The 24,737-nt window shown below is 38.0% G+C and overlaps 1 protein-coding gene across 6 annotated transcripts in view; it reads left to right on the top strand.

Annotated features, from left to right (window-relative positions):
- Positions 1-1,949: 1,949 nt before the first annotated feature.
- The window catches only part of MON2 (MON2 homolog, regulator of endosome-to-Golgi trafficking), a 109,717-nt gene continuing 86,929 nt past the window's right edge, over positions 1,950-24,737 (top strand). For 2 of the 6 annotated variants that reach the window (XM_043888312.1, XM_043888303.1), the window contains exons 1-2: positions 1,950-2,481; positions 17,389-17,452. In XM_043888312.1, the coding sequence (XP_043744247.1) occupies positions 2,371-2,481; positions 17,389-17,452 (175 nt within the window). In that variant the 5' untranslated portion in view covers positions 1,950-2,370. Of the gene's footprint in view, positions 2,482-12,818; positions 12,998-16,032; positions 16,074-17,388; positions 17,453-22,697; positions 22,717-24,737 lie in introns of those variants that run through there. The other 4 variants (XM_043888319.1, XM_043888338.1, XM_043888329.1 and 1 more) reach the window with 4 other exon arrangements.

Genomic DNA, 24,737 nt, shown 5'->3' with positions numbered 1-24,737 from the left:
TAGCTCTGCTGACTTGCCTGGTTTTGTCATGAAGCTATGCATATTTCCCGGGGCAGAACAACTTCTCTGGGCATATGTATGTGTAGAACGTTTTTCTTTTTTTTTTTTTATTATAAAAGAAATTTACAGAAGACTAGCTATAGGTAACTGTTGCACATTAAGAAAATTTTGGCATATCAAATCATTATGGGTTGCTTTAATGAATGAATTCCAATTGCATTCCCCAACATTAATAGATGTAAAAGACTTTAAGAAGATTGATTTTGAGTCAGTCATGCCAAAGTGACTAACAATGAAAAAATTAAATTTCAATAGAAAATTGACTACATAGGGAAGGGCATTGGACAGGATCTTAACCCTAGATTACTAGCCAGTTATTAGAGGCTTATTTTTAAAACCTCTCTAGAACTTCAAAAATCATGTCTGCTACATCGTCGCATATTCTGCCAAAGTTTTTGTTTTTATTTGCTAAACTCATATCTTTTAATACAACTGTCAAGTTTCCCAGAAGTGATGTAATAGGCACAAATGATACAAATGACTTTTACCACATCTGCCACCTTCATCTACACTTGCTTCGCTTCATCTTAGAAAGGAAAAAAAGAAAAAAAAAGTTTATGAATTACTTGTGGTGCAAGTAATTACTTATTTTACAACCAGCATTTCCTAACCAACATTGCTACCCACTGACAATTTCATAAGTCCCTGTGTTCTGTGCTATAAAGGTGTCATCAGCTCAGTTGTCTGAAGGTGTTCATTTCTTCATCTACCTTTATCCTATTTCAAGCTTCCCTCTAACCTTTCTTTGCGGCCTACTCAGCAGGTGTGAAATGTCTTGGGCAAAAATATAGTGACCTGCAGTGCTGACTGTTCTGTTTCCACATGGCAACCTCCCTCCCCTGCCCCGGCTTATACCCACCTAGAAACTTCCCTTGAAAAGCACTTGCCCAAAAAATAAATTAATAAATAAAAGCACTTGCCCACTGGTTGTCAGAGAAGCCAGGCAAACACACACTCCTTCTACTGGATCTTCGGAGAAGCAAAGCAAGCTTTCCTACACACACAACTGGATCTTCAGAGAAGCACAGCTTCCTTTGCTGTTTGTCTTTCCCTTACATGTACTTCAAACCTAACTGCAGGCTTTTATGTGGGTTCATTATTTGAGCATCAAAACACTGTTTTTAGTAGAGTATCCGTTCATTCAATAAATATTGATCATCTACTGTGTGCCAAGCACTGGAGATACAGCCGGGAACAAAACCGGAAAAAAAAAAACAAAACAAAACATTTCAACGCTTCTGAATTTTCATTTTAATGAGGAGACACATGCAGTAAAGGAGACGAGGCAGATCGCAGAGCGTTAGGTAGGTGAACAGAGGAATTTTGGCTTTTACTTTGGGTAAAATGGAAAACGAGCAAAGGGTTTGGAGTAGAGGGCAGTTTAATGCTCCATTTTACAAGTTAGGAAGATAAGCGACTGGTTCGCAGTAAATGTACTTTGTAAGGGCATGCTTTGTACAGTTCTATGGAGGAATTGCAATTTAGGTCGGGGGTTGGGGGGAGGATGAACAGAAGGTAGGCGTTGATTTGGGGCCAGTTGTTCCGATATTCGAAGGGGCAGAAATGAGCGACAGGACAAATGAGGATTAATCCAAAAGGAAGCAAACTGTTTACACCGAAATACAATTTCATAGAAACATAAACACAGACGCAACAAGGAGTACCAGGGGCACTATTCAGACACCTGTCACCAAAAAGCAAGCGAACCTCGAGGCAAACTGTGCCCTAAGCCGACTCCGAGGCTGGGAATTGGGCCCAAGGAAGCGCCCCAGCCCTGATCTGGGCCCGCCCCGAGCGCGACCACGCCCCTGGCCACGCCCTGCCTACGACCCGACGCTCGGGTTGGCCGCGGCGGAGGCGGTGGCCGCGTTGCCCGGAAGTGTAGCTGACGTGTCCCGGCCGCGCTCGGAATTGTGGGCGACTCGGCTAATGGCGTCGGCGAGTCTAGGGGGCTTGGGGAGACAGCACTGAAGCTTCTCTCCAGCTTGGCTGGTGACAACCGGTGTAAGCCGAGCCTGCGTCAGCGGGAGAGAGCTGCCCGCCTGGTGGGCTCCTCCGCCAGAGTCGGCGGAGCCTAGCAGGGCGGGGCGACTGCGGGGGCCCCTGGGATAAGAGCGGGGGCAGTTGCGAGGAGGCCGCGGGGGGCTCTCGGGCTCGCTGCCCAGGCCGGCCCGAGCCCCCGTGGAGCCCTAGGGGCCGACAGCCCTAGGGCCAGAGGCGCCTGAAGGGAGCTCTCTGTCGCCCCAAGGAACTGACAAGTGCCAGAGTTCGTTTGCGCCGCTCAGAAATTGGCACGGGGCTTGGTGGATCATGTCTGGCACCAACAGCCCCGAGGCGGTTAAGAAGCTGCTGGAGAATATGCAGAGCGATCTGCGGGCCCTGTCCCTGGAATGCAAGAAGAAATTCCCACCGGTCAAGGAGGTAAGCTCCGGGCGACTTCGGGAGAAAGCACGGTGAGCATAGTCGATCCTGTTTAGACTCAGTCCTTCAGTCCCATCCTCCAGTCCTGTCTGATTCTCCTTTGGCCCTCACCTTTCCAGATTTGCGAACCGGTGGGTTGTTTCACGAGCGGTTTTGTAGTTTCCTTTTGGCAAGTCTAAGGCGCTTTGATTTTCGCTACTGTCCTGTCCAGATTTAGCACCGAAGTTCGCGCAGTGAGCCGAGTCAGCGAATTCAGCTAGGTGTATGGTACCCTCCTCTTTTCTGGCCTTTTTCAAACACGAAATTAAGCCAGATTCAAAAATTTAGGTTTGTTGCCTTTAAAAGCTAATAATCATAGTTGTGGTACCGCTTGTGCTCCTCAGCTTTCTGGTGTATGTCACTCAATTGAAAGTAGCTTTTTTTCCTTCTTGGTAAGTGTCATGCAGTTTTAACTCTTTATTAGTATCATGAAGTACTAATAAATTATCCAGAAACGCTTGACTTAGGGCAAACAGTGAAGAACCACAATGACCACATTAAGCCTTGTTAAGGGCAACAATGTACTGAGAAGTTTGGGCTTAGAGTCAAATAGTATACACCTGAGTTTAAGTGCTCGCGAGACGTCTTAACCACTTTCAGCTTCAGTTTTCTTTCAGATGTAAAATAGAGTTAAAGAATGGGCTTATTAGATTATGATGAGAAAGTTTTCAGAGGGGAAAAGCATACTGTTAAAAAGGCTCAATAATATATACAAATTAAATTCTCGAAATATTTCCTGAATTGGAATTTTTAGCTTTTAGTCACTATTAGCTTTTTCTCTTGATGCCATTTTATGTCTCTTAAACTTTTTAAAGATGCTACTCAATTTCTTTTCCCATTTTTGAAATAAGATATTTTTGTTCGAGCAGTTATTTTACACTTACTCCTATTTAATGCAGTTTGGTATATATCTGCGATTTCATAATTAGAACTTGCCCAATAAAGTTTGAATTTTAGGCTTCTTAGGAACCTTAATTTTTCTGTACTTTGGTCTCATTCTCCAACAAACTCCATTTAGTAATTTTTTAATAAAGTACGAAAATATTCCCTACCCAATGATGAAAATCAAATGTGCCACTTTTGGAAAGATGAATGTTATGACAAGTTTTATTTCAGATAGTCAGTAGTTTGTTTTAATATCGATTTTCATTCTTTTCTCTATATGATCTGTTGAAAGTTATAAATATGAGTTTTAAAGAATATGGCTGTTTTAAGTATTTTTAAAGAAACAGGCTATTCTTATTACCCCAGGATATGCTCTCATTTAAAAATGTCAAATTCTATTTTGTAATTTTAACAATTATTTATAGAACTGGCCATTCCCAGTTCTTATAATACAAATAGAAGTAGTGATTCCTCTGTAATCATAGGCCTTTGTGGGCTAGCTTGGAGATTAAATTGCCATTTATTACATTACTTCTATTGGAAAATGCATTCAGAACGCCACATGGTAAAACTCAGCCCGTTTCTAGGACTTGGAATAAATCTCATGAGCTTTTTCACTTGACCCTTGACTGAAGAGGCGTTAAGTAATCGCACCTAGTCTGTGAGGTTATCACAGAAGTAATTTTTGGTGTGATTATCCCTGATACATAATTTTGTATATAGTACATGCTTCATGGATGCAAGAACTTTGACTTCTTAACCTGTGGCACTTCTAGTAAGCTTAGGACAGTTCTTTAGGAACTGAAAAATAACCTTAACTGCGTCACAAGTGTGAAACAAGACTGAAGTAATTAGCCTGATAGCGATGGTTTTTTAGGAGCAAGGCTTGACTTTCAAGAAATATTTTGGTTGAATTCATTTCTCCCTGGTAATTTGATAGGGATACATATTTTGACTTTTGTTCTTAAAGGGAACTGGTGAGTTTTTAGTGTATTTCTTTGTTTATTGGGGGAGCAGTGGGGAGAGGTGTGTTTGGCAGACCCTAATGCAAAGCCTTTCTGGGTATAAGAAGCTTTTCCATCTGTATGCTGGTTTGCTGGTTAACATTCACCTGGTGTCTTCACAAACATTACCTGCAAAATTATGGTTTTGACCTATGTGGAAGCCTACTCCTCGGAACTTAATACAATACGGATCTGACTGCGTATCTGTACTTTGCAAGGGTTGTCTCCTTTCACATTACTTTTTAAACAAGGTAGAATGAAGTGAGACATTCTATGTTTAGTCTTTAAGTTTTAATAACTTCAACCTTTTTAGCCATAGTGATTGGCTCTAATTTTTTAATAATGAGCTGCATTTTTTAAGATTTCAAATTTGTTAGAAATACAGAAGAAAAGAGTGTTGATAAAGGGTCATGTCTTACTGATACTTATTTTTTATCTCTGGGTTTTCTACATAGTTTTTTCCGTATTAATTGGTTTCATTTATAAAACAATTTGCATATTAAATTATTTTTATAATGGCTATGATGTCATTATCATTTTATAGTAGAGAGTAATTAATAATGGTGATAGTCCTTTTCCCCCTCATTTTTCTTAAATATGAATTTTCGTTTCAGCAGTGTAACTTTTTTTAAAACATAAGTGTACTTGCTGATTTGTTCTGGAATATTTGTATAAATTTTTCTTCTTTGTCTTAAAAACTACTTTAAGGCTTTGTAAAATCACTTCTATGTAATTGATATTCAGTGGCCCTCAGAGGCTGTAAACTCTGAGGTTTTATGTTTTTAATGAATAAAGCCTTTTTGGTCATTTCTATTTGTACTACTCTGTGGAAAGAAATGAGGGGGGTCTAACTGAGCCTAGAAGTGTGGTCAGAGTGAGTTTGTCATTCTTGAGCGGAGTCTTTATAGGATAAGTAGAAGGCAGTCAGCAGGAGGAGGAGGTCATGCTAGGCAGAGGAAAATAGCATGTTTGTATCCCATGTAAAAGAAACGTCATACCGAAGGTGATTGGAAACCATTAAACCTTTTTAAGATAGTAATATGATCAAATTTATATTTACATTACTGGAGGGAAAAATTAGAGGGGATTGAGATTGAATTAAAGAGAGCAGATATTTTAGGGATGTTTGTCTGCATTGAGGTAATAGTAGGGGTGGATGGAAAGTTGCTTGCATTGTGGTAGATGTGGGTGAAAGACTGGGTATGGATTAGAGAGATTTAGCAAATAAAATTACCAGGTCATAGTGATGTTTTTTATGAGGTAGAAAGAGAAATCTGTGATGCCTCCCAGATTTCTGGTTTAGGAAACTGTGTAAATCATTAAAAGGAGGAAATGTTTTTGGGAAAAAGGGGAGTAGTGATGAATATTTATTTTAAGCTGATGTGTGATATCCAGGTGGAAGCCATCAGTAGGTGTTTGAAAATGATGGTTTGGCACTTAACAAGGAGGTCTCAATTAGTTTTAGGAGTATCAATTATACATGTTAGCAGAAACCATAAGAATAGAAAAAATGGTCCAGGAAGAGTGTACAGAATGAGCATATCAGGACTAAAGAAGGAACTCTGAAAGTAAGAGCATTGAGAGGGAAAGAGCCTGCTGGGATGGCTGAGGTGAAGGGTGTGGGGGAGAAAGGAAGTTCTGGGTGAGAGCAAGGGCCCTGAGGAAGCTGGAGTGTCAGGTGCTTACGTGTATTGAACTGGCTTTCAGTCTGAGAAGGGAGACATTATTTTCTGATAGAGGAAGGTAAGGAGCAAAAAATGGATTTGAATGTGATAAATTTGAATGAGGGACTAGTGGAAGGATAGGAAGTTGTGGACAGTTTGGCCTATGGCCTCTGTTTGAGTGGTAAGATAGGAAACAAGCTTGTTGCTAGGTGTAGTTAGTGGTGAAAGAAGTGGTGGGTAGAAGCTTGAGGGGAGTAGTGGATCATGTTGTCTTGGCAGGAAAAGTAGTTGAAATGATGATGGATCGTGAGATCTAGGTTGGATTCCCAAAGAAGGAAAACCAAGACAACATGGATTGGACGATGGAAAGGTTAAGGAACTAACAGCTGTTTAATTGAATTGGTCCAATGTAATTCAAGAGCAGTGGCATTGGGGAGTGAGAGAGCTAGAAGGATAAAGGCAGACGGGACAGAAGGGAGCTGTTGGATTTCAGATTGCTAAGTGCTGCTGCACTAAAGGGTGATGAAGCCCAGGGAGTGGGTGACCGCAGAGGAAAGGGGTGAAGGTCATGACTTGAGGTGGTCACAGTTGGGATTTTGGATGAATTTTTGTCTCGTTTTAAATGAAGTGGAATCAGTGGAGGTGTATGTAATAAAATACAAGCAGTCTTCCCAGGTTATGAACTTTGTACTTCTTATACATTTAAGTTTGGGTTGGTAGGGGATTTTTGCCTTAAAAAGCAAAGGTTGTTGTGGCAGAGTTCCTCAGTGTCTGGTGTTTGTATGCTGAGTGGGGCCCTTTGGTGAAAGAGATGCCCTCTACTTACCATGACAGGATTCTCTTCTTAACCAGCTGTTTGGGGATTGAGGCCCAAGTCAGCTGGCTCTTCTGGTAGGGTGAAGATCTTATTTTCAGGACATTATGACAGTAAATAATGAGGGCTGGATCATGCTTACATGCTTAATTGGGAGCTGTTTTCCTTTAATATCTTATACCATACTATAGTTTTTTTTTCCTGTTGACATAGGTCAGAGAAATTTGTTTATGATGCAGCCAATTGTGTTCTTCTCATTAGCATGAAGAATAAGTCCATGTTTTATTTAGTTTTCATAATTTATTTTCAAAAGTGTCAACACTACTCAGAATAGTGTGACAAGTGTGGTAGGGAGTTATAAATCATTTTAGTCAAGACTTTCCTTTATAATACAATTCTATATAGTTGTGCAGACATGCTAGTGATCTTTGATTTTTGACTCTGCTCTTTTCTTTTTATGTTCCTATTGATTTTATTCCAGGAAAGGCACATTAAACTCCTCAGTTCAGTCAGTTCAGTCGCTCAGTCGTGTCCGATTCTTTGCGACCCCATGAACTGCAGCACACCAGGCCTCCCTGTCCATCACCAACTCCCGGAGTTTACTCAAACTCATGTCCATGGAGCCGGTGATGCCATCCAGCCATCTCATCCTCTGTCATCCCCTTCTCCTCCTGCCCCCAATCCTTCCCAGCATCAGAGTCTTTTCCAATGAGTCAACTGTTTGCATGAGGTGGCCAAAGTATTGGAGTTTCAGCTTCAACATCAGTCCTTCCAATGAACACCCAGGACTGATCTCCTTTAGGATGGACTGGTTGGATTAAACTCCTAGGGTCTATTAAATTATTTTGTTTCTGATAAATATTTTAGATGCTAACTTTAAGAGTAGTATAAGCAGTAACATTTTCACTAAGACATCTAGGAAAATTTTACAAGCTTATTACAATATTCCAAGAGTGTTTTATAATGAAAGCTTCTTTAAAAGCTTTTGATTAGTCCATGACATGTTTTATTTATTTATGAAAGTTAGTACCATAACCAATGAAATTTATTGTTGAAGTGTAAAGCATAATATAGCTTATTATTATTATTTTTTTTTTTACTAAGATTTTGACAATTGTATTTTTGCTTTCATGAAATTGAATAGAGAGCCAAGGTCAATGAAAACATAGTTTAGTCAGAAAATAATGTATTATATAGTTAGCACTAGGCTTTGGTGATGTGGAAGAAATAAAAGACAGTGTTTGAGACTAATAAATCATAACGGAAGACAGTTTCCAAAAATGGAAATATTTCCTTTTTTTTTTTTTTTGTTTTATATGGTAGTAGTGTTTTGGGGCTTCCCTTGTGGCTCAGCTGGTAAAGAATCCACCTGCAATGTGGGAGACCTGTGTTCGATCCCTGGGTTGGGAAGTTCCCCCTGGGGAAGGGAAAGGCTACCCACTCCAGTATTCTGGCCTAGAGAATTCCATGGTCCATGGGATCGCAAAGAGTCAGACTGAACTGAACGACTTTCAATTACTTACTTAGTAGTAGTAAGACTCTTTGTGACCCCGTGGACTGGAGTCTGCCAGGCTCCTCTGTTTATGGAATTCTCCAGGCAAGAATACTGGAATGGGTTGCCATGCCCTTCTCCAGGGGATCTTTCCTACCCAGGGATTGAACCTGGGTCTCTTGCATTGCAGGCAGATTCATTACCATATGAGCCACCAGGGAAGTTTATTTTCAACCATATACAAAGTAGAGGGTTTTGCTATTACTCTTAAAATTTAATAGAAGTTAGTTTCTAAAGTGTAAAGCATGGCAGGAAGTACAAAAATCAATGAGAAACCGCCTTTGTCTTCTTTAAGTTACCTCAGAGTTGAGTAAAATATTGTCTTTCTAGTAGTGTTACACCCACGGACTCTATTGCAACATGGCATTTCAGTTTTACAGGTATAAGGAAACTATGGCTTGGAAAGGTCAGTAACTTGCAAAAGGTATGCGTGCATATCAGCCACTCAGTCGTGTCCAACTCTTTGCAACCCCATGGACTGTAGCCCGCCACGCTCCTCTGTCCATGGAATTCTCCAGGCAAGAACATTGGTGTGGATTGCCATTTCCCTTTCCAAGGGATCTTCCTGACTCAGGGATTGATCCGTGGTCTCCTGCATTGCAGGCAGATTCTTTAATATCTGAGCCACCAGAGAATCCCTGCAGAGGGTAGTGAAGCTAGAAAGTGAAAGAACTGGGACCATGTGCATCCATTTCCTACATCTTCATCTCATCATGTTGCAGAGTCTTTAAAGCATACTTGTTTTTATCATCTTTCCCATTTATCTATTTATCTGCCTTGCTTCATCATCTGTTACCCTTTGTCATTCCTGTTTTGACTTTTGTAACATTCTACTTTCCTATGTCTCCTTCCTCTCTCAGTATTCTGTCTCTTTTTCTTTACATATAAGTGTATCCCAAGGTCTGTCTGGAGACATCTTCTTTATCTGTGTTAATCTCTTTGGCACTTGCATCTACTCCCATTGTTTCTGGCCTTACTTCAGTGCTGATGACTCCTAAATCTACTTCATTACCTCCGCCCTCTTTACTGAACTATCTGTTAACGCATTATTGATCAGGGGATTTTTGCAGAACCTAATACCTGTAACTGGTGGTTTGTTATGTAAGTGAATATTGACACACTTGGTCAATAACATTCAAGTAACAAAAGACTATTAATAATGTCTCTGGCCAGTAAGTTGTTAAACATATCTACCGGAGTATCTTTCACATGCTTCAGATAGAACTTCTGGTAATTGAACTTATTTTTCTTAAAACTTGTCCTGTCCCCACATTTCACTTGTTTTGTTAATGGAATTTATCATTCTTGCTTACTCTAGTTATATTTGGCTGTCTTCTCTCTCTCAATTCTCTTTATATTGTATCCATTGTCAGATGTTCCTTCCACTTCTGTAATTTCTAACGTATCTCTCCTCTTTTCTGTTGTTTTAGCTATTATTCTAGCTCCCAGGAATCAGTCTTATGCCTGGCTTGGTATGCATTAATGGCACAACAGACCTTGCTGTATGTTACCACCAGATTCCTGTACTTAAACAACTCAGAAATCCTCAATGGCTACTTTGTACATACAGAACTCCTCAGTATAACACTTAAGACCTTCTTGATCTTCCCATCCTTCCTTCATCACCCTCCACTTTTCCTCAAATCCCTTTATACTTAAGCCAAACTGTTGCTTGCTCTTCATTTTCCAAATATGCCCTACTCCTTCCCTCTTCCATGATGTGGCTTTTGGTAGCTTTTTGTTCCTTTTGCTGGCCTAAAATCATCTGCTTCTATGTTTTAAAAAGTTAAAATCCTACCCTCAATTTAACCCATGTTGCTTGTTCATTTGTTACATGAATGAACCAACTTTAGAGATAATGTTCTCATTTCTTTCCTCATTTACTCATTCATTTGTTCTTTCATTTGTTCATAAAATAATTTTTGAAAACCTGCTGTGTGCCATGTACTAGCTGGTTGCTGGGCAGGAATAGTTGCAGCTCCTGCCCAGGCTTTTCAAGCTGATATGTTTTCTTAACCTTCATTGAAACTTATTTTATAAATTATTTCCTTATAACTCTTATGTTTTTACCTTTAGCTATGGTATTTTCTAAATAGCTTCTTAAGGAGTGTCAGTTTTGCATCTTGTTTATCCTTCTGTCTGTCATAGTTCAAAGCATTTGTATATCTGAGAGGTACTAATTAGATGCTTGTTGGAGATTAAATTTTTAAAGAAGAAGAAAAGGAATACTGTATATATAGGCATACCATATATATCAGTTCAGTTCAATTGCTTAGTCATGTCCGACTCTTTGTGACCCCATGGACTGCAGCTTGCCAGGCCTCCCTGTCCATCACCAACTCCCAGAGCCTACTCAAACCTCATGTCTATTGAGTTGGTGATGCCATCCAGCCATCTCACCCTCTGTCGTCCCCTTCTCTTCCCGCCTTCAGTTTTTCCCAGCATCAGGGTCTTTTCAGATGAATTGGTTCTTCGCATCAGGTGGCCAAAGTATTGGAGTTTCAACTTCAACATCAGTCCTTCCAATGAATATTCAGGACTGATCTCCTTTAGGATGGATTGGTTGGATCTCCTTGCAGTCCAGGGGACTCTCATGAGTCTTCGCCAACACCACAGTTCAAAAGCATCAATTCTTTGGCGCTCAGCTTTCTTTATAGTTCAACTCTCACATCCAGACATAACTACTGGAAAAACCATAGCTTTGACTAGGCGGACCTTTGTCAGCAAAGTAATGTCTCTGCTTTTTAATAATGCTGTCTAAGTTGGTCATAGTTTTTCTTCCAAGGAGCAAGCAGCTTTTAATTTCATGGCTGCAGTCACCATCTGCAGTGGTTTTGGGCCCCCAAAATAAAGTCTGACACTGTTTCCATTGTTTCCCCATCTATTTGCCATGAAGTGATGGGACTGGATGCCATGATCTTAGTTTTCTGAGTTTTAAGCCAGCTTTTTCACTCTCCTCTTTCACTTTCATCAAGAGGCTCTTTAGTTCTTCTTTGCTTTCTGCCATAAGGGTGGTGTCATCTGCATATCTGAGGTTATTGATATTTCTCCCGGCAATCTTGATTCCAGCTTGTGCTTTATCCAGTCCAGCATTCTTATGATGTACTCTGCATATAAGTTAAATAAGCAGGGTGACAGTATATAGGCTTGACGTACTCCTTTTCCTACTTGGAACTAGTCTGTTGTTCCACGTCCAGTTCTAACTGTTGCTTGTTGACCTGCATACAGATTTCTCAGGAGGCAGCTCAGGTGGTCTGGTATTCCCATCTCTTTCAGAATTTTCCAGAGTTTGTTGTGATCCACACAGTCAAAGACTTTGGCGTAGTCAATAAAGCAAAAATAGGTGTTTTTCTGAAACTCTTTTGCTTTTTTGATGATCCAGCGGATATTGGCAATTTGATTTCTGGTTCCTCTGCCTTTTCTAAATCCAGCTTGAGCATCTGGAAGTTCATGGTTCACGTGCTATTAGCTATCCACATGTAATCTGCATTTCAGTCTTTTATTTGATACATTATATTAAGGAAAATGTGTTTGCTTGAAGCTAGAGGGTTTTTTGTTTTGTTTTGTCTTTATTTTTTAGCCCAGAGGTTTTGAATAGGATTCCATATAGGTATATATTTTTCAGAGCTTTGAGATTTTAGACTAATTACTTGTTACAGAGGAAAATCTTATTGATTTCAATGTAGTAATTGTTTTATAAGAGTATTGTCCCCTAGGGAGTGTTCTAGATCTATTAGGTATTCCCAAGTGAGGATTTGACTTTAGGTCTTTGGATTTTACCTGAGCTCTGAAATCCTAAGTTTGCAAGGCAACTTCATACCTCCCTAGTCTCTTGAGTGCATTATTCTCCTTAAGTTGCCATTATCTTGAATTTCACATTTCTTCTTTAACTCTTGTTTCATGCTATATCCTGTGAATAATTAATTTGGGCGTTTGGTGAATTTGTTCTAATTTCGAGACTCTTCTTTCATAGATGTTTTTAAAAAATAAGTATGGTTTTGTTTTGTTTTTTTAAAATAAAACATAGAGGCTTTGGTGAAGAGAAGCAGTGTTATTGTTACTATTGTTATTGTGGACTTGTCTGGAGTTCTCGAAGTGGACATTTGCTGAGTCCCTTCCTAGCGTTCATTCCTTCTTGCTTTCTTCAGTGATGGGCTGCACTTTTCCTTCATTTTCAACTCTTTGGATTTAGATGAATGAATCTCACTCCGTGCTCCAGGATAGCTTGATTAGTTTGATCTGATTTAATCTCCACTTCCACACTTCTGTTTCTGCCCACACACCCACACACAGTGCAAATGTGTGCTCCTGGGAAGGGAAAGCTTCCTCTCTGTTCCTCAAGTGCTGCTTGAAGAGACCTTTTCTCTCTCTCTGGATAGTGTCATATGAAGTTGTGAGGTATAGAATGGCTGGAACTAATTTTATTGCCAAGTTTTGGAGCAACCTGAGGATGAACCTACTCATGGAACAAGACAGAACCAAGAGGATGGCAGAGAAGTGAAGCTGTAGTCGTGATGGTGATGTGACTCTCTGGATCAAATTTCCTCTGGATTTTTCAGTGAGTGGACAGTAAAGTCCCTCCCTCTGTTTAGAACTTTTCTTTTGCTTATTTATAAATGTTTATATATATCCTCTGTTTGCATAATGATAGGCATTAGTAATATGGGGAGATGAATGAAATACATTTTTTATCCTCACTGGGCTTACAGCTAGATCGGAGAAACAGACATGTCATAGGAGAAACAGAATACACGACAGGGACAAACTATAGACGACTCACGGAGATGGAAGGACTTGTTGATACTTGCCATAGAAAAACAAGTTATGGAAGACAGTATTTCTGTCTCTGCTCCTGGTGCCAGAATCAGAGACACCTGCACCATCTTCATGTTGTTAGCAGTGGTTTAATTTCAGCAAAGCATTATTTGTCACATTAAATTAGTGTTCACTTTATTTGTGAATTTTTTGGCTTTATAATTTAAGAGTTATAAAAATAGGGAGTTTATTTATAATTTATTAATATTTATACATAATTAAATTTGTCAGCAACGGGTAGGTCCATGAGACTTATTTCTTTTTCCTTTTGAAAGATGTCCTTATGCTACTTAGTTTTCAGAGACACCACTAGATATGGGTTCGGGGGGCCATTGAAGAGTAAGACAACTGAGGACGGATGGAGGACAAAGTTTGAAGTGGGGAAATTTCCTACTTTAGATGGATAACAAGAAGTTTGAACTAAGGTGTAGAAATGACATTTGAGAAGGAAAAAAGCACAACATGTGTTCACTATGTAGCCTTTGTGACTGATTATATTTGTGGAGTCAGGGAGAAACCTCAGATACCTGGTCAGTGACTGCATGGTTGCTGCTGCTGTTCACAAAAACAGAGGTTATAGGGAGAAGAAACCGGCTTTTCTGAGGCTAGGGTGGAAGTTGGAGGTGTGCGTGTGAGGTGATAACATCTTTGAATATCTTGACTTTAAGGTGCCTTTTAAAAATATAGGGTAATAAATCCTATAGTTTAGGAGACAGTTAAGGAACAGGAATATAATTTAGGATTCTTCAGTATTTAGAAAGTAACTGAAACCATAGGCTTGAGGTTGCCCAGGAAGAGTTTATTGAGAAGTTAGGCCAAGGATCTTCGGTGTTGTCTTGAAAGAGGAGTCAGCATTTCAGCATTCTATCTTATCTTTACTGTAATGTTGGCTTCTATATTCAGAGTCCTTGGTGGGTGTGTCTCTTTGGGTCAGCAAAGAATTTTGTGAAAGAGAAAAAAGTATTTCTTGAGAGACATTACTTTTAAGATGAACAAATATTAAATGCTGCAGCATATTTAATACTTTTGACTTTGTCACCCAATTCATAGATTGCCCCTGGGGAATAGAGATTTTAGGCTACCCACCATAACCTGTATCATCCCTATTAAAGTCTACAGAACTGGGACTTTTTTTTTTTTTTCTGAGGGCCAATTCAGGAAAATAACTAAATTTGCAGTTGAGTAGTTCCCCTATGAATATGTAAGTATCTAATCTACAAGTGTCTAATCAGGGTAGGGGTTACTTTTAAAGCAAGAAGTTAAAGATTCTTCTTCACACAGACAATCTTTGATAAATAGAAGGAAATCTGAGTCTGAATACTTGCATTTATACAGGGCACTCTTGAAGATGTCCGCCAGGCTGAGGTATGAAGTAGCACTGCTTGAGGTGAGGGAGCCATGATATACAAGTGTTGTCAATAAACATCGGTAATGAAACTTTGCAGCAACACGGGGTGCCAATGAGAATAGGGTGGTGGTACAGTTTCAAAGTTTCACAATAGAAAGTTGGATGAAAAAAATTAGGAGCTGTGAGATAGGTCCAGTTACATCTGAGTTAACAAACAGTCCTTTTGGTGATTTCTTGAGTTTATATACCTTTTAAAACACTTGTTATTTTGGAACTAAAGAAAAAACACTCATTGTTTTCCTTATTGTGTGGATGTATAAAAATATTTGTTAAACATATGTTGTACTTGTAATTTAGTTATTTATACTTGTTTATGATTCATACTTGGGTCAGTTCTTATTTATTTGAGAAGATCAAAATAGTGTCTGGCAAGTCGGAAATCCTTTACTGACATGTAGCATCCAGTATGCTACAGGACTGATTTTGGAAACTGACTAGAATTCAGAAAGTTAGAACAGATTACATTGGATTTATGATGATTTAGTTTGATATCTGTTGATTGAAGTAGAATGAAATTTTGAATTGAGCACAGGCACGGTACAGAGGGCCATGGTAAGGAGGGAGAGAGTTTGAACATTTGAAATGTTGGTGGAAGAAAGTTCAGTGACCATAGATTAATTTCAGTTGACTTAGTAAGAAAATTACTTAAGACATTTAAAGTGGGGTGTATGAATATAACAAAGTATACATAGTAATTTCAGTGTTACTGCATTTATAGTAGTAGGTTTGTTTTGGTTTATACATCTTCATACTATATCCAGAATCTGACCACTCCTTACCATCTCAGTCATTATCACCACAGGCCTATCCACCATCATCTTTTGCTTATATTATGACAATAGCCTCTTAAATTTTGCCACGTGTTGGAATCACCTGAAGATTTTTTAAAATGCCAATGCGTGATTCCCACTGGCAGCCATTCTGATGTAATTTTTGGAATGGGTTGCAACCTGGGCATCATGATTTTTTTAAAGTGTCTGATGTTCTAATATACACTGCCCCTAGATAATCAGAAAATCAATAATCTTTCTATGAAGTAGTTTATTTTGACTACATTTTTCTGCTAGTAGCCATGTGCATTTAATTCAGAACATTTCCATTTCTTAAAGTTTCTTAAAGTCCTAGATATTCATTAGGCTTCTTAATTGTGAGCAATGGAAACTAACTTGGGCTAATGTAAGCAGAAATGAAGTTTGCTGATAGAACATTGAGGGGCTCGTAGAATTGGTAGAAGACTGGATGAAGCCAACCTCAGAAAGTACAGGAATGAGAGGGGGCTGAACAGCTAAGAGCCACTGAAAAACTCATTGCCCTGAGACCATCACTGCTGTCTCTGCTCAACGCTGAAGTTGGACATTCTCTGTTCACAGACAAGGGCTTCACATGCTTGGAATTCCACAAAATGACAAAGGTATACATTGTATAGCCTATAATGTGTTGTTTATTTTATACATCAACCCACTGCTCCTCAGCCTAATAATCTAGAGGACACTGCATTCTTCCATCATTATTTTAAAAACTTTAGTGCCTTCTACTACTTGTCCCTTAGTAAACATTAAGAGATAACAGAATAAATGAACAAGTGGCAAGCAAATTAATAGGAAATCTTGAATACAATATATGAATACTTGTGTATTATTTTTGGAGGTATGGTCACCAGTTTAAGTATAAAATAGGCATGTTTCTTAATAGTAGAAATGTCTTGAGTTTCTATAATGGAAGTTACATATCAATATTGTATGTTAGCAGTGTCCAGTAGAAGTATAATGTGGGCAACGCTTGCAGTCCATGTGTTTAATTTTAAATTGCATTTAAAAAGTAAAAAGAAACATTTAGTTTTAATGGTATATAATATTTAACACAACTCAGTTCGACTAGTCACATATTAAGTGCTTAGTAGTCATATGTGCATGTTTAATTGCTGAGTCGTGTCTGACTCTTTGCGACCCCATGGACTGTAGCCCACCAGGCTCCCCTGTCCCATGGATTTTTCCAGGCAAGAACACTGGACTGGGTCCCCATTCCCTTCTCCAGGGGCTGCTTCTGACCCTGGGCTCGAACTCTGGTCTCCTGCGTTGGCAGGTGGATTCCTTCCCACGGGGCCGCTGGGGAAGCCTGGTTACACGTAGCCGGCGGCTACCATGTTGGATGACACAGTCCTGTGGCGTGCTGTAAAGTGCCCTGTGACTTTCAGGTCCTGCCGCTCAACTTACCTACGCTGAAGTGAGTGAGACACCTTAGGAAACTGAGCGTTTTAAAAAGGCACAATCTAAAAGGAATGACAGGGCTCTTGGTTATTTATTCTCTTCTAATTCAAAGCAGTTTTACTTGAGTTTGCAGTGTTTTACAATTTCTTTTTATGGTTGAAGGAGAAGTGTGAAATGGGAAAGAGAAACCTATTTTTTTTTCATTAGTCTTTGATTTTATTTATTATTTTTTATTTCCTGAAGATTTAAATGTGAGGATTTAGGGTAGTTCAGATGCAATTGAAGGCATAGAAAGGCAATATGCTTTTGCAATGCAGAGTTTGCATGAGAATAATCAAGTTAATCATACTTTATTACATTTAGTGTATGTTTCACTACTAGATATTAGTATCTGAAGTTTGTAAAATGAAAAAATAGTAGTGACTGACTGCTTGAGATTTTATCATACATAATTTCTTTTCCCTAGATAATTCATGTCAATAAGTAAGTTTTATGTTCTAATTATTTTTATTCTTGCAGGCTGCTGAATCAGGAATAATAAAAGTTAAAACAATAGCTGCACGAAACACCGAAATTTTGGCAGGTAATTTTTTGCATTAAAAATTCAACAATTAATGAAAGTTTGACTAATGGTAAAAGTAGAATCTTAAGACCCATCAGTTTTTTTTTTTTTTATAGCATCTCTTCCTTATGCTCCAACATGCTATCTATAATGGTAAAGAACATGTAAAAGTCCCTAATTTATGAACTAATTGGGTTTCCCAGAGATGAATGCTATACTATTCTCTGAAATCAGAAAGCTTAAAACTACAAACTCCTTACAGGCAAAGATTTTTCATACTCATCTTTGTATTCTCCTCCTCCTCTTGTCAATCACCTAAGATACACCTTACCCATAAAAGGCATTCAGTTAATATTTGTTGTATTGAAAGGAAGATTTGTTCTCAGACCATCTTCCCAGATCTGTTTTATCTTTGATATAAGCAGGGCATTATAGAGATTTAACGTTCTTTTGATTGATCTAGTTTAGGGGGAGGAATTTTAAAAAGTTTCTCTCTGGCACCCTTTGGATACTCAGTCCACCTCCTCTTCTTCGTGCCTTTCTGTTCTTGCCTCAATAATGAACACACAAAAGCAGGAAACTGGCATTTTTGAGACTCTGTTACATGTGAGGTGTTTGTGCCACTTGATCTTGCATAGGACAACGTTGTGGGGAAATATTCTTTTTTGCTAGCAGAGCACATTGAGATGCAGAGAGGTTTAGTGGCCTGCGGCCGCATGGTAAGTGGTGGAATCAGATTCGCTTCCGGGCTGTGGAGAGCCCGTTCTTCCGGCCGCAGCCTGCCTCCAGGGCGGTCTCCGCACCAGGCGCTCTCCCCCGAGGGCTGGCGCTGCCCCGCGGCTTGCTTCGCTGCTCCTTCGCGTGGTTTCCAGTCCCACCCGTGCTGTTCTCAGCTAGTCACAGGAGAAAAGCAGCCCTGTTAAACTGGTTTACGCAAAGTCCAAATAGTGAAGTCTCTTTACATTTTTTAAAGAAGGATACCAGTAAATTCCTAAAGGGTGGAATTTTAAAGAATGTTCCAAAATGAAATGAAGATGTTTGGGGCTAGTTTTAGGGTGACAGATGAGAGTGGATTTCATTTTTGCCACCTTAGGGTTAGCCTGCTAAGTGGCACCTGTTTCTCACAGCTCCTCTGGTTTCGAACATTCTGACGAAACAGCAGAGTTTCATGACCTTATTCACAGCGCTGAGTACTGCTCCGAGTGGTACTGAGCAAAGGCGCGGAGTGAGTGGCGGGCACAGGCAGAGGTGTGTGCCTGGATGGAGGATGGGCACGTGGGTTCGGAGATGCGTGTTGGGCGGATTAGCGACCATGAGGAAATTGTTTCAAGATGAACTGTGGACACGGGTGTTTTTAAGTTGGAGATGTCATAGGCCAATTATATTAGCATGTCATTGCAAATATTTACTTTTGTTTCTGTCATTGCTGATATTATGGTAAGTCCTTAATTATTCTTCAGTAACAGAAATTTTCATTGAGTCTGTAGTTGATGGACGATTTGTTTAAAGAGACTGTTTTCTTCAGAGGATCACTGTCTGTTACAGAGTTCTGTACCACATAAAATGTCTAATTCATACTAAGGACAATTAAAACATTTTTTTTCTCAGTATGAGTTTAATATTTAAGTGGACTGTTAATTTCATTTTAATTCAGTTAGCTTTATTAAAGTCAGGTTAGAACAAATCCTTATGCACATACAATTAATAATTCCTGCTTTAATATCCATAGTATCCAGAACCATGTACTTGAGGAGGTATATTAGCATTTAAACTTTTTCCTAGTGTTTTAGCCAAGTATTTACAGCAGTTGATTGATTAGTAAAAATTTATGATTTTAGACCACTGTCATCTTGAAAACTCATGGGCTCCAAAGAAAAAGGGAAGAGTTTAAATTAGTATGTCATTTCTCAAGTACTTAACTCAGGGTATAGTTAATATTGAGAAAATTTTTTTGGTAACTTTTTTTTTATTTCCTGAGAAGTGTTTACTTCTCTAAAGACTGTAGGTTACCACTTTTGTGCTGTAACAGATGTTAAAGGTATCAAACAACTGAAGAGTCTCCAGTGATATGGGAAATATTCAGAAAATAAGAAAGGTTGCTATAAAAATCAGAACCCTTAGTTAGGGTCCCTTGTCAGAGGAAATAGTACTTAGCATAGATTTTTAACCAACTTGAGTTTTCTTAGATTTATTTTCCAAGGGAAGGTTACTTACATTGTAGAATAAATCTTGGCTTTACACCCCCACTTCTAAGCACCCTCCTTTAATGTTTACTTTTCTTTGTTTTCACTGCTCTCATGAATGCTGACATAAGTGGAATGCTATGCCAGGTAATGTCAGCATCAATGCACATACAGATCATTATCTCAACATTGCCTTTTCCTTTAAGACTGCAAGTGCGAGATAGCAGCATGAAGCTTTTCATTTACAAGGCCAAATGCCTTCATCTTACGCTTGACTATCAAATATTATAAATTGTTTTCATTATCCTAGTTTACAACAAATATACTTGAACTTGACTGAGATTTGTGCTACACAGAAATTATATAAACAGAGAATCTGCTATTTGAATAGATATTGGAAATAAGGAAATCAATGAAGTTGTGAAATCTTTTAAAATTGTATATTTAACCCCTGACTCAAAACTGTAATTGCATCCACCTAACACCGCTTTCAACTACTGTCAATATATATAGAAAATTTTTACGTAATCATTATGTATGATTTGTGTTCTTCTGTCCTCACAATTTCCCTCATTCTTTTCATATCTATATAGTCTTATTGCTAAGCGTTCTCTAATTTCAGTAGCAATGAGTAAATATACTTTGGAAATTTTTTTTTATATTAAAGTGTTATTTATCTGCTGATTTTATTCAGTATATTCTCTTTTATCAGTCCACATACCTGTGATACTTTACAAACATCCATAGAGTATCCCATATAACATATTCTTAATAAAGAAATAATTATGTAAGAATCACTGGTGGAGATATAAAGATGGGTAATATAATTCACCTGCAATCTGTGTGTTAATGCAAGAAATATATTTGAAAAGTATGTTTGTGCCATTCATTCTATTTAGCTTACCTGCTCCTCCATTTACTTTTTGGAGCTCTTTGTCAGAAATTTTCCCTTCCCAAAGACATACTTCTTGAGGTCAGGATCGATATCTTATTCTTCCTTACATTGCTGCTAGATAGCACATTACATGGGAAATAGTAAGCTCTCCTTAAATGTAGGCTCCTCCAAAATGCAAGTAAGACTCTTTGAGTGTTGCCACTAGTATATTTTCGATCTCTCTTTAATTTTCCGTGTTATGATTGAGTACATGAATTTTGTCATATTTAGATCATGTCAGCCAGTTAACAGAGTAATGGAAGAGACAGATTCTAAACAGAAAATTCTGAGGCTTATATGGTAAATGTCAGGTGGAAGTATAGATGGGCTTGTTACAAGAATATCAGGAAGATTCCTAATCCAACCCGGGACTATGAAGCTGAGTCTTGATGCTCGAAAAGGAGTTAGCCAGGCAAATAAGGTGTAGGAGTAATAAGTAAGGGAAGTTACTTAAATGCATGAGGTATGAAACAGTTTGGTCTGTTTGGGTACCTGTCCAACTCCTGCCATTGTGTGACTTCCTGAGCAACTTGATAGAAAGTGTTTGAATTAGGGAGGTGACACTTTCATATACGTATTCTTATACTCTGTACATTACTCTGACAACATGTGAAAGGCATATTTCAGTGTATCATCAGTATGGAAGGGGCCTGTTGGTAGATTGCTACTCTAACCCAGGATGGAAGATACAGGAGGCTGTACTTCATTGCTTGCTAACAAATTGACCTAATGGATCAGAGAGCATTCTCTGCCACATAATGTGTTTTTCTTTATTCTTTTCCCCCCTTTTTAAAAACACAAATTTTAATTTTTATCCTGCCTTTATTACATCATACTTTTTTTGATAACATATTTTCTAATTTATGAAATTGTTCCAAAATATTTCAGCAAGTGATTGTAATTTAGGTATGTTTCAGTATTTAGAATTATATCACATTTCTAGGAATGAAATTATTAAAGGATATGAACCTGTTCTTCAAATTTTTCATCACTGCTTTCTAAAAAGATAAGTTTATACCTTTACCAACTACATGTGAATGTATTTTTATAGCATCCTCGTAAGATTATTATTTTAAAAAATCTTTTCAGTCCTTGAACAAGCAAGTAACTTCTCATTTTAATTGACATTTCTTTTTAATGTTGAACATTTTTCTCTAATAAATTACTTTTTCATTTTAGTTTTTTTTAAAATTTTTGTGTTTTCTTTATCAAGTGTTTGAGCTATTTATATAGCAAAATATTAACTTGTCATGTTTATATCATATTATCTGCATTATTTACCTCTTAATTTTTTATCTGCTGCTGCTAAGTCGCTTCAGTCGTGTCCGACTCTGTGTGACCCCATAGGAGCCCACCAGGCTCCCCCGTCCCTGGGATTCTCCAGGCAAGAACATTGGAGTCGGTTGCCATTTCCTTCTCCAATGCATGAAAGTGAAGTCGCTCAGTTGTGTCTGACTCTTAGCGACCCCGTGAACTGAAGCCTGCCAGGCTCCTCCGTTCATGGGATTTTCCAGGCAAGAGTACTGGAGTGGGGTGCCATTGCCTTCTCCGTAATTTTTCATCTAGATGCTTTTTATTTTCTATAATCTAACTTTTCTGATTTGTTGCTCTGTATTTAAGTAGTCCTTCTCCTTCCATGTAGTTGATAGTCACTTTTACTTTCTTCTTGTTTTTCTGCAGTTTGATATTTTTCTTAATAATAGAGGGTTACACGAGGACCTAGGTGTTTTTTCTTTTGCTGAATTACTGATTATAGCAACATCATTTGTTGAATAATCCTTCCTTTACCTGTAATGTACTTTTACGATGACACTGTTCATAATTTTATTTGTCCTTATGTTGAATCATTTAAAATATTTTCAGATATTTTGAACCATTAAACTTTTTTTAGTGTTTGAAGTATCAGTTTTTCCCATAACTAGATTTTAAAGATTTTGAGGATAGCAGTCATGTCTCCATCACATTTTATTTCTTTCACAAGAGCTATAGTTTGTCATTTAATGACTGTTAAAAATTTAAAAACCTTTTATTAACCCCTGTTAGTGTGACTCATAGTGGGGTACCCTAGTTTAATTCTTTTTTTCCAGGATAAAACCTGCAATTTTGCAGTGAAACTGCTCAGAGCAAGGAAACCCCTAGGATATGGGGACCTGCTGGATCTCTTTCAGGTGTGTGAAAGTACATCATTTGATCTCACAGTTACACAATTTGGAAATAAAATAATCAAACACAGAGTTTCAGTCTATTAAAGGAATTGTGCTTCTGAAGGGACTTATGTAGAAACTAAACTTTTTCTTTTTTCCCTTCTCTCCACCCTCCCCACCCCCACCCCCCACCACAGGTTTTGATTAAAAAGCATTGACCTTTTCCTCTTTTTTCCCCCTGGATTTAAAAAAAAATGGTTAAAGTAACATACATGTTGTTTTATATTTTTGCACACCCTTTTCCTCAATGTGATTGCTTAACTCTAAACCTATAGGAAGGTTTTTATGTGAAGACACCCTTAAGATGCATGTAATTAAAATTACTGTTTATAAAGAGAAAGTAGCAATTGCTCAGTTAGAAGAGTAGGATTAATTTCTGATTCTTAGGATCATTATGACATTTAGAATAAGATAAATAATTAGCAACTTTTAAAAAATGATCTTTATCTTCATTGTGATCTAGATCTGGTAGATATGTTTCTGTTTTTCACATTATGCTTCAAAAAACAGATCAGTAGGTTTTCTTTTTTGATTGTTGTTGATCATCTGTTTTGGATAACACAGAAATTTCCTTTGACCATTATATTCTCACATAAACTGGGAGAAAAAAAAGTAGGAAGGATGGATACCTTTGAGTTACATTAAAATACAGTTAAAAATTATTTTTATTACTACATTAATTTTAACTCAGCTTGATAGATCTGAATAGCTGTGACTGAATGTGTAATTCACCTTATTTTATTCATTCTAAGATAAGACAGTTCTTGCACATGTTAATATTCCCCAAATTAGCATGCATTTTACAGCTAATAGTATTTTAGAATCACTGTGGGCCAGATACTTTTGTAGTTGTCTTTTTCAGTGCACCTATGAACTTGTTCATAGTTGTTCATACTATCACATCAGTTGAGTTGCATGCGTTGTTGATGTCATGTAAGTTTCATTGGTATTTGAAATGTTACCTTTGTTGTGCAGAAACTTCCTGTTAACATCTTATGGTAAGATCAAAAAACACCAGCATCAAAGCATGCAGAATGGGTGTCATTAGCTTAGACAAATATCTCAGAGACAGTGGTGAAGTGCTCTCAAGCAATGAGGCATTGCAAACAATCCAATTAAAAAATGGACAGAAGTTCTAAATAGACATTTTTTTCAAAGAATACATACAGGTGGCCAACAGGTACATGAAAAGATGCTCAACATCATTAATTATTAGTGCTATGCAAATCAAAGGCAAATGAGGGTATCACCTTACACCTGTTAGAAGGACTGTTGCCAAAAAGATAAGAAATAACAATGGCCTTCTTGGCCTAAAGGATGAAATTATGAGGAAAAATTGTAAGTGATTAGAAAGTATTGTATCATTGTTTAATTAGCATAGGTAATTGGCACTGATTTTCTTTCTGGTGATATACATGTGTCTTAAAATAATTGTCATCAGAGACTCTGTAGAAGTACACTGTGTTTCCTTCTATGGAGACAGAATCCCTTTCCTTCATTCTTCTGATGACTTTAGGCAGACAGCTTTGAAATGTTTCATTGGTTCCTTTTAGACACTTTTAACTCCTTTAATTTCCATTTGCATCGTATGCTGTTTGCCTTAAAAGAGTGGCAGCATAATGTTGTGGAAAGAGTAGTGAACCAGGAATTAGAAGACATATTTTTGGATTCTGGTTTTGCCACCTACTTATTGTGTCACTGGGTTCAGATCATGCCCTATAAACTCTGCGTGGGTATTATGATACTCAAATGACAAACACATGTTAATGTCGTAAAAATTTTAAGTGCAACTTAATTGTATTGAAAACTTACATTTGCCTGAACAAGATTTAATAATTGGAACATTCTGCAGAGTTAGGGGTGGGCATCAGACTTCAGTGATTTTGGCAGAATTGAACATAGCAGGATATTTACTGCTTCAGAATAGTAATTTTTGAGCTTTATTGTCATCTTTTAATCACTCATATAAATGTTTTGTGACATTG

The sequence above is a fragment of the Cervus elaphus genome, chromosome 3 (genome assembly GCF_910594005.1).
Source record: "Cervus elaphus chromosome 3, mCerEla1.1, whole genome shotgun sequence".
NCBI classification, from domain to species: Eukaryota; Metazoa; Chordata; class Mammalia; order Artiodactyla; family Cervidae; genus Cervus; species Cervus elaphus.
This window is presented reverse-complemented; position numbering and strand designations above follow the sequence as displayed.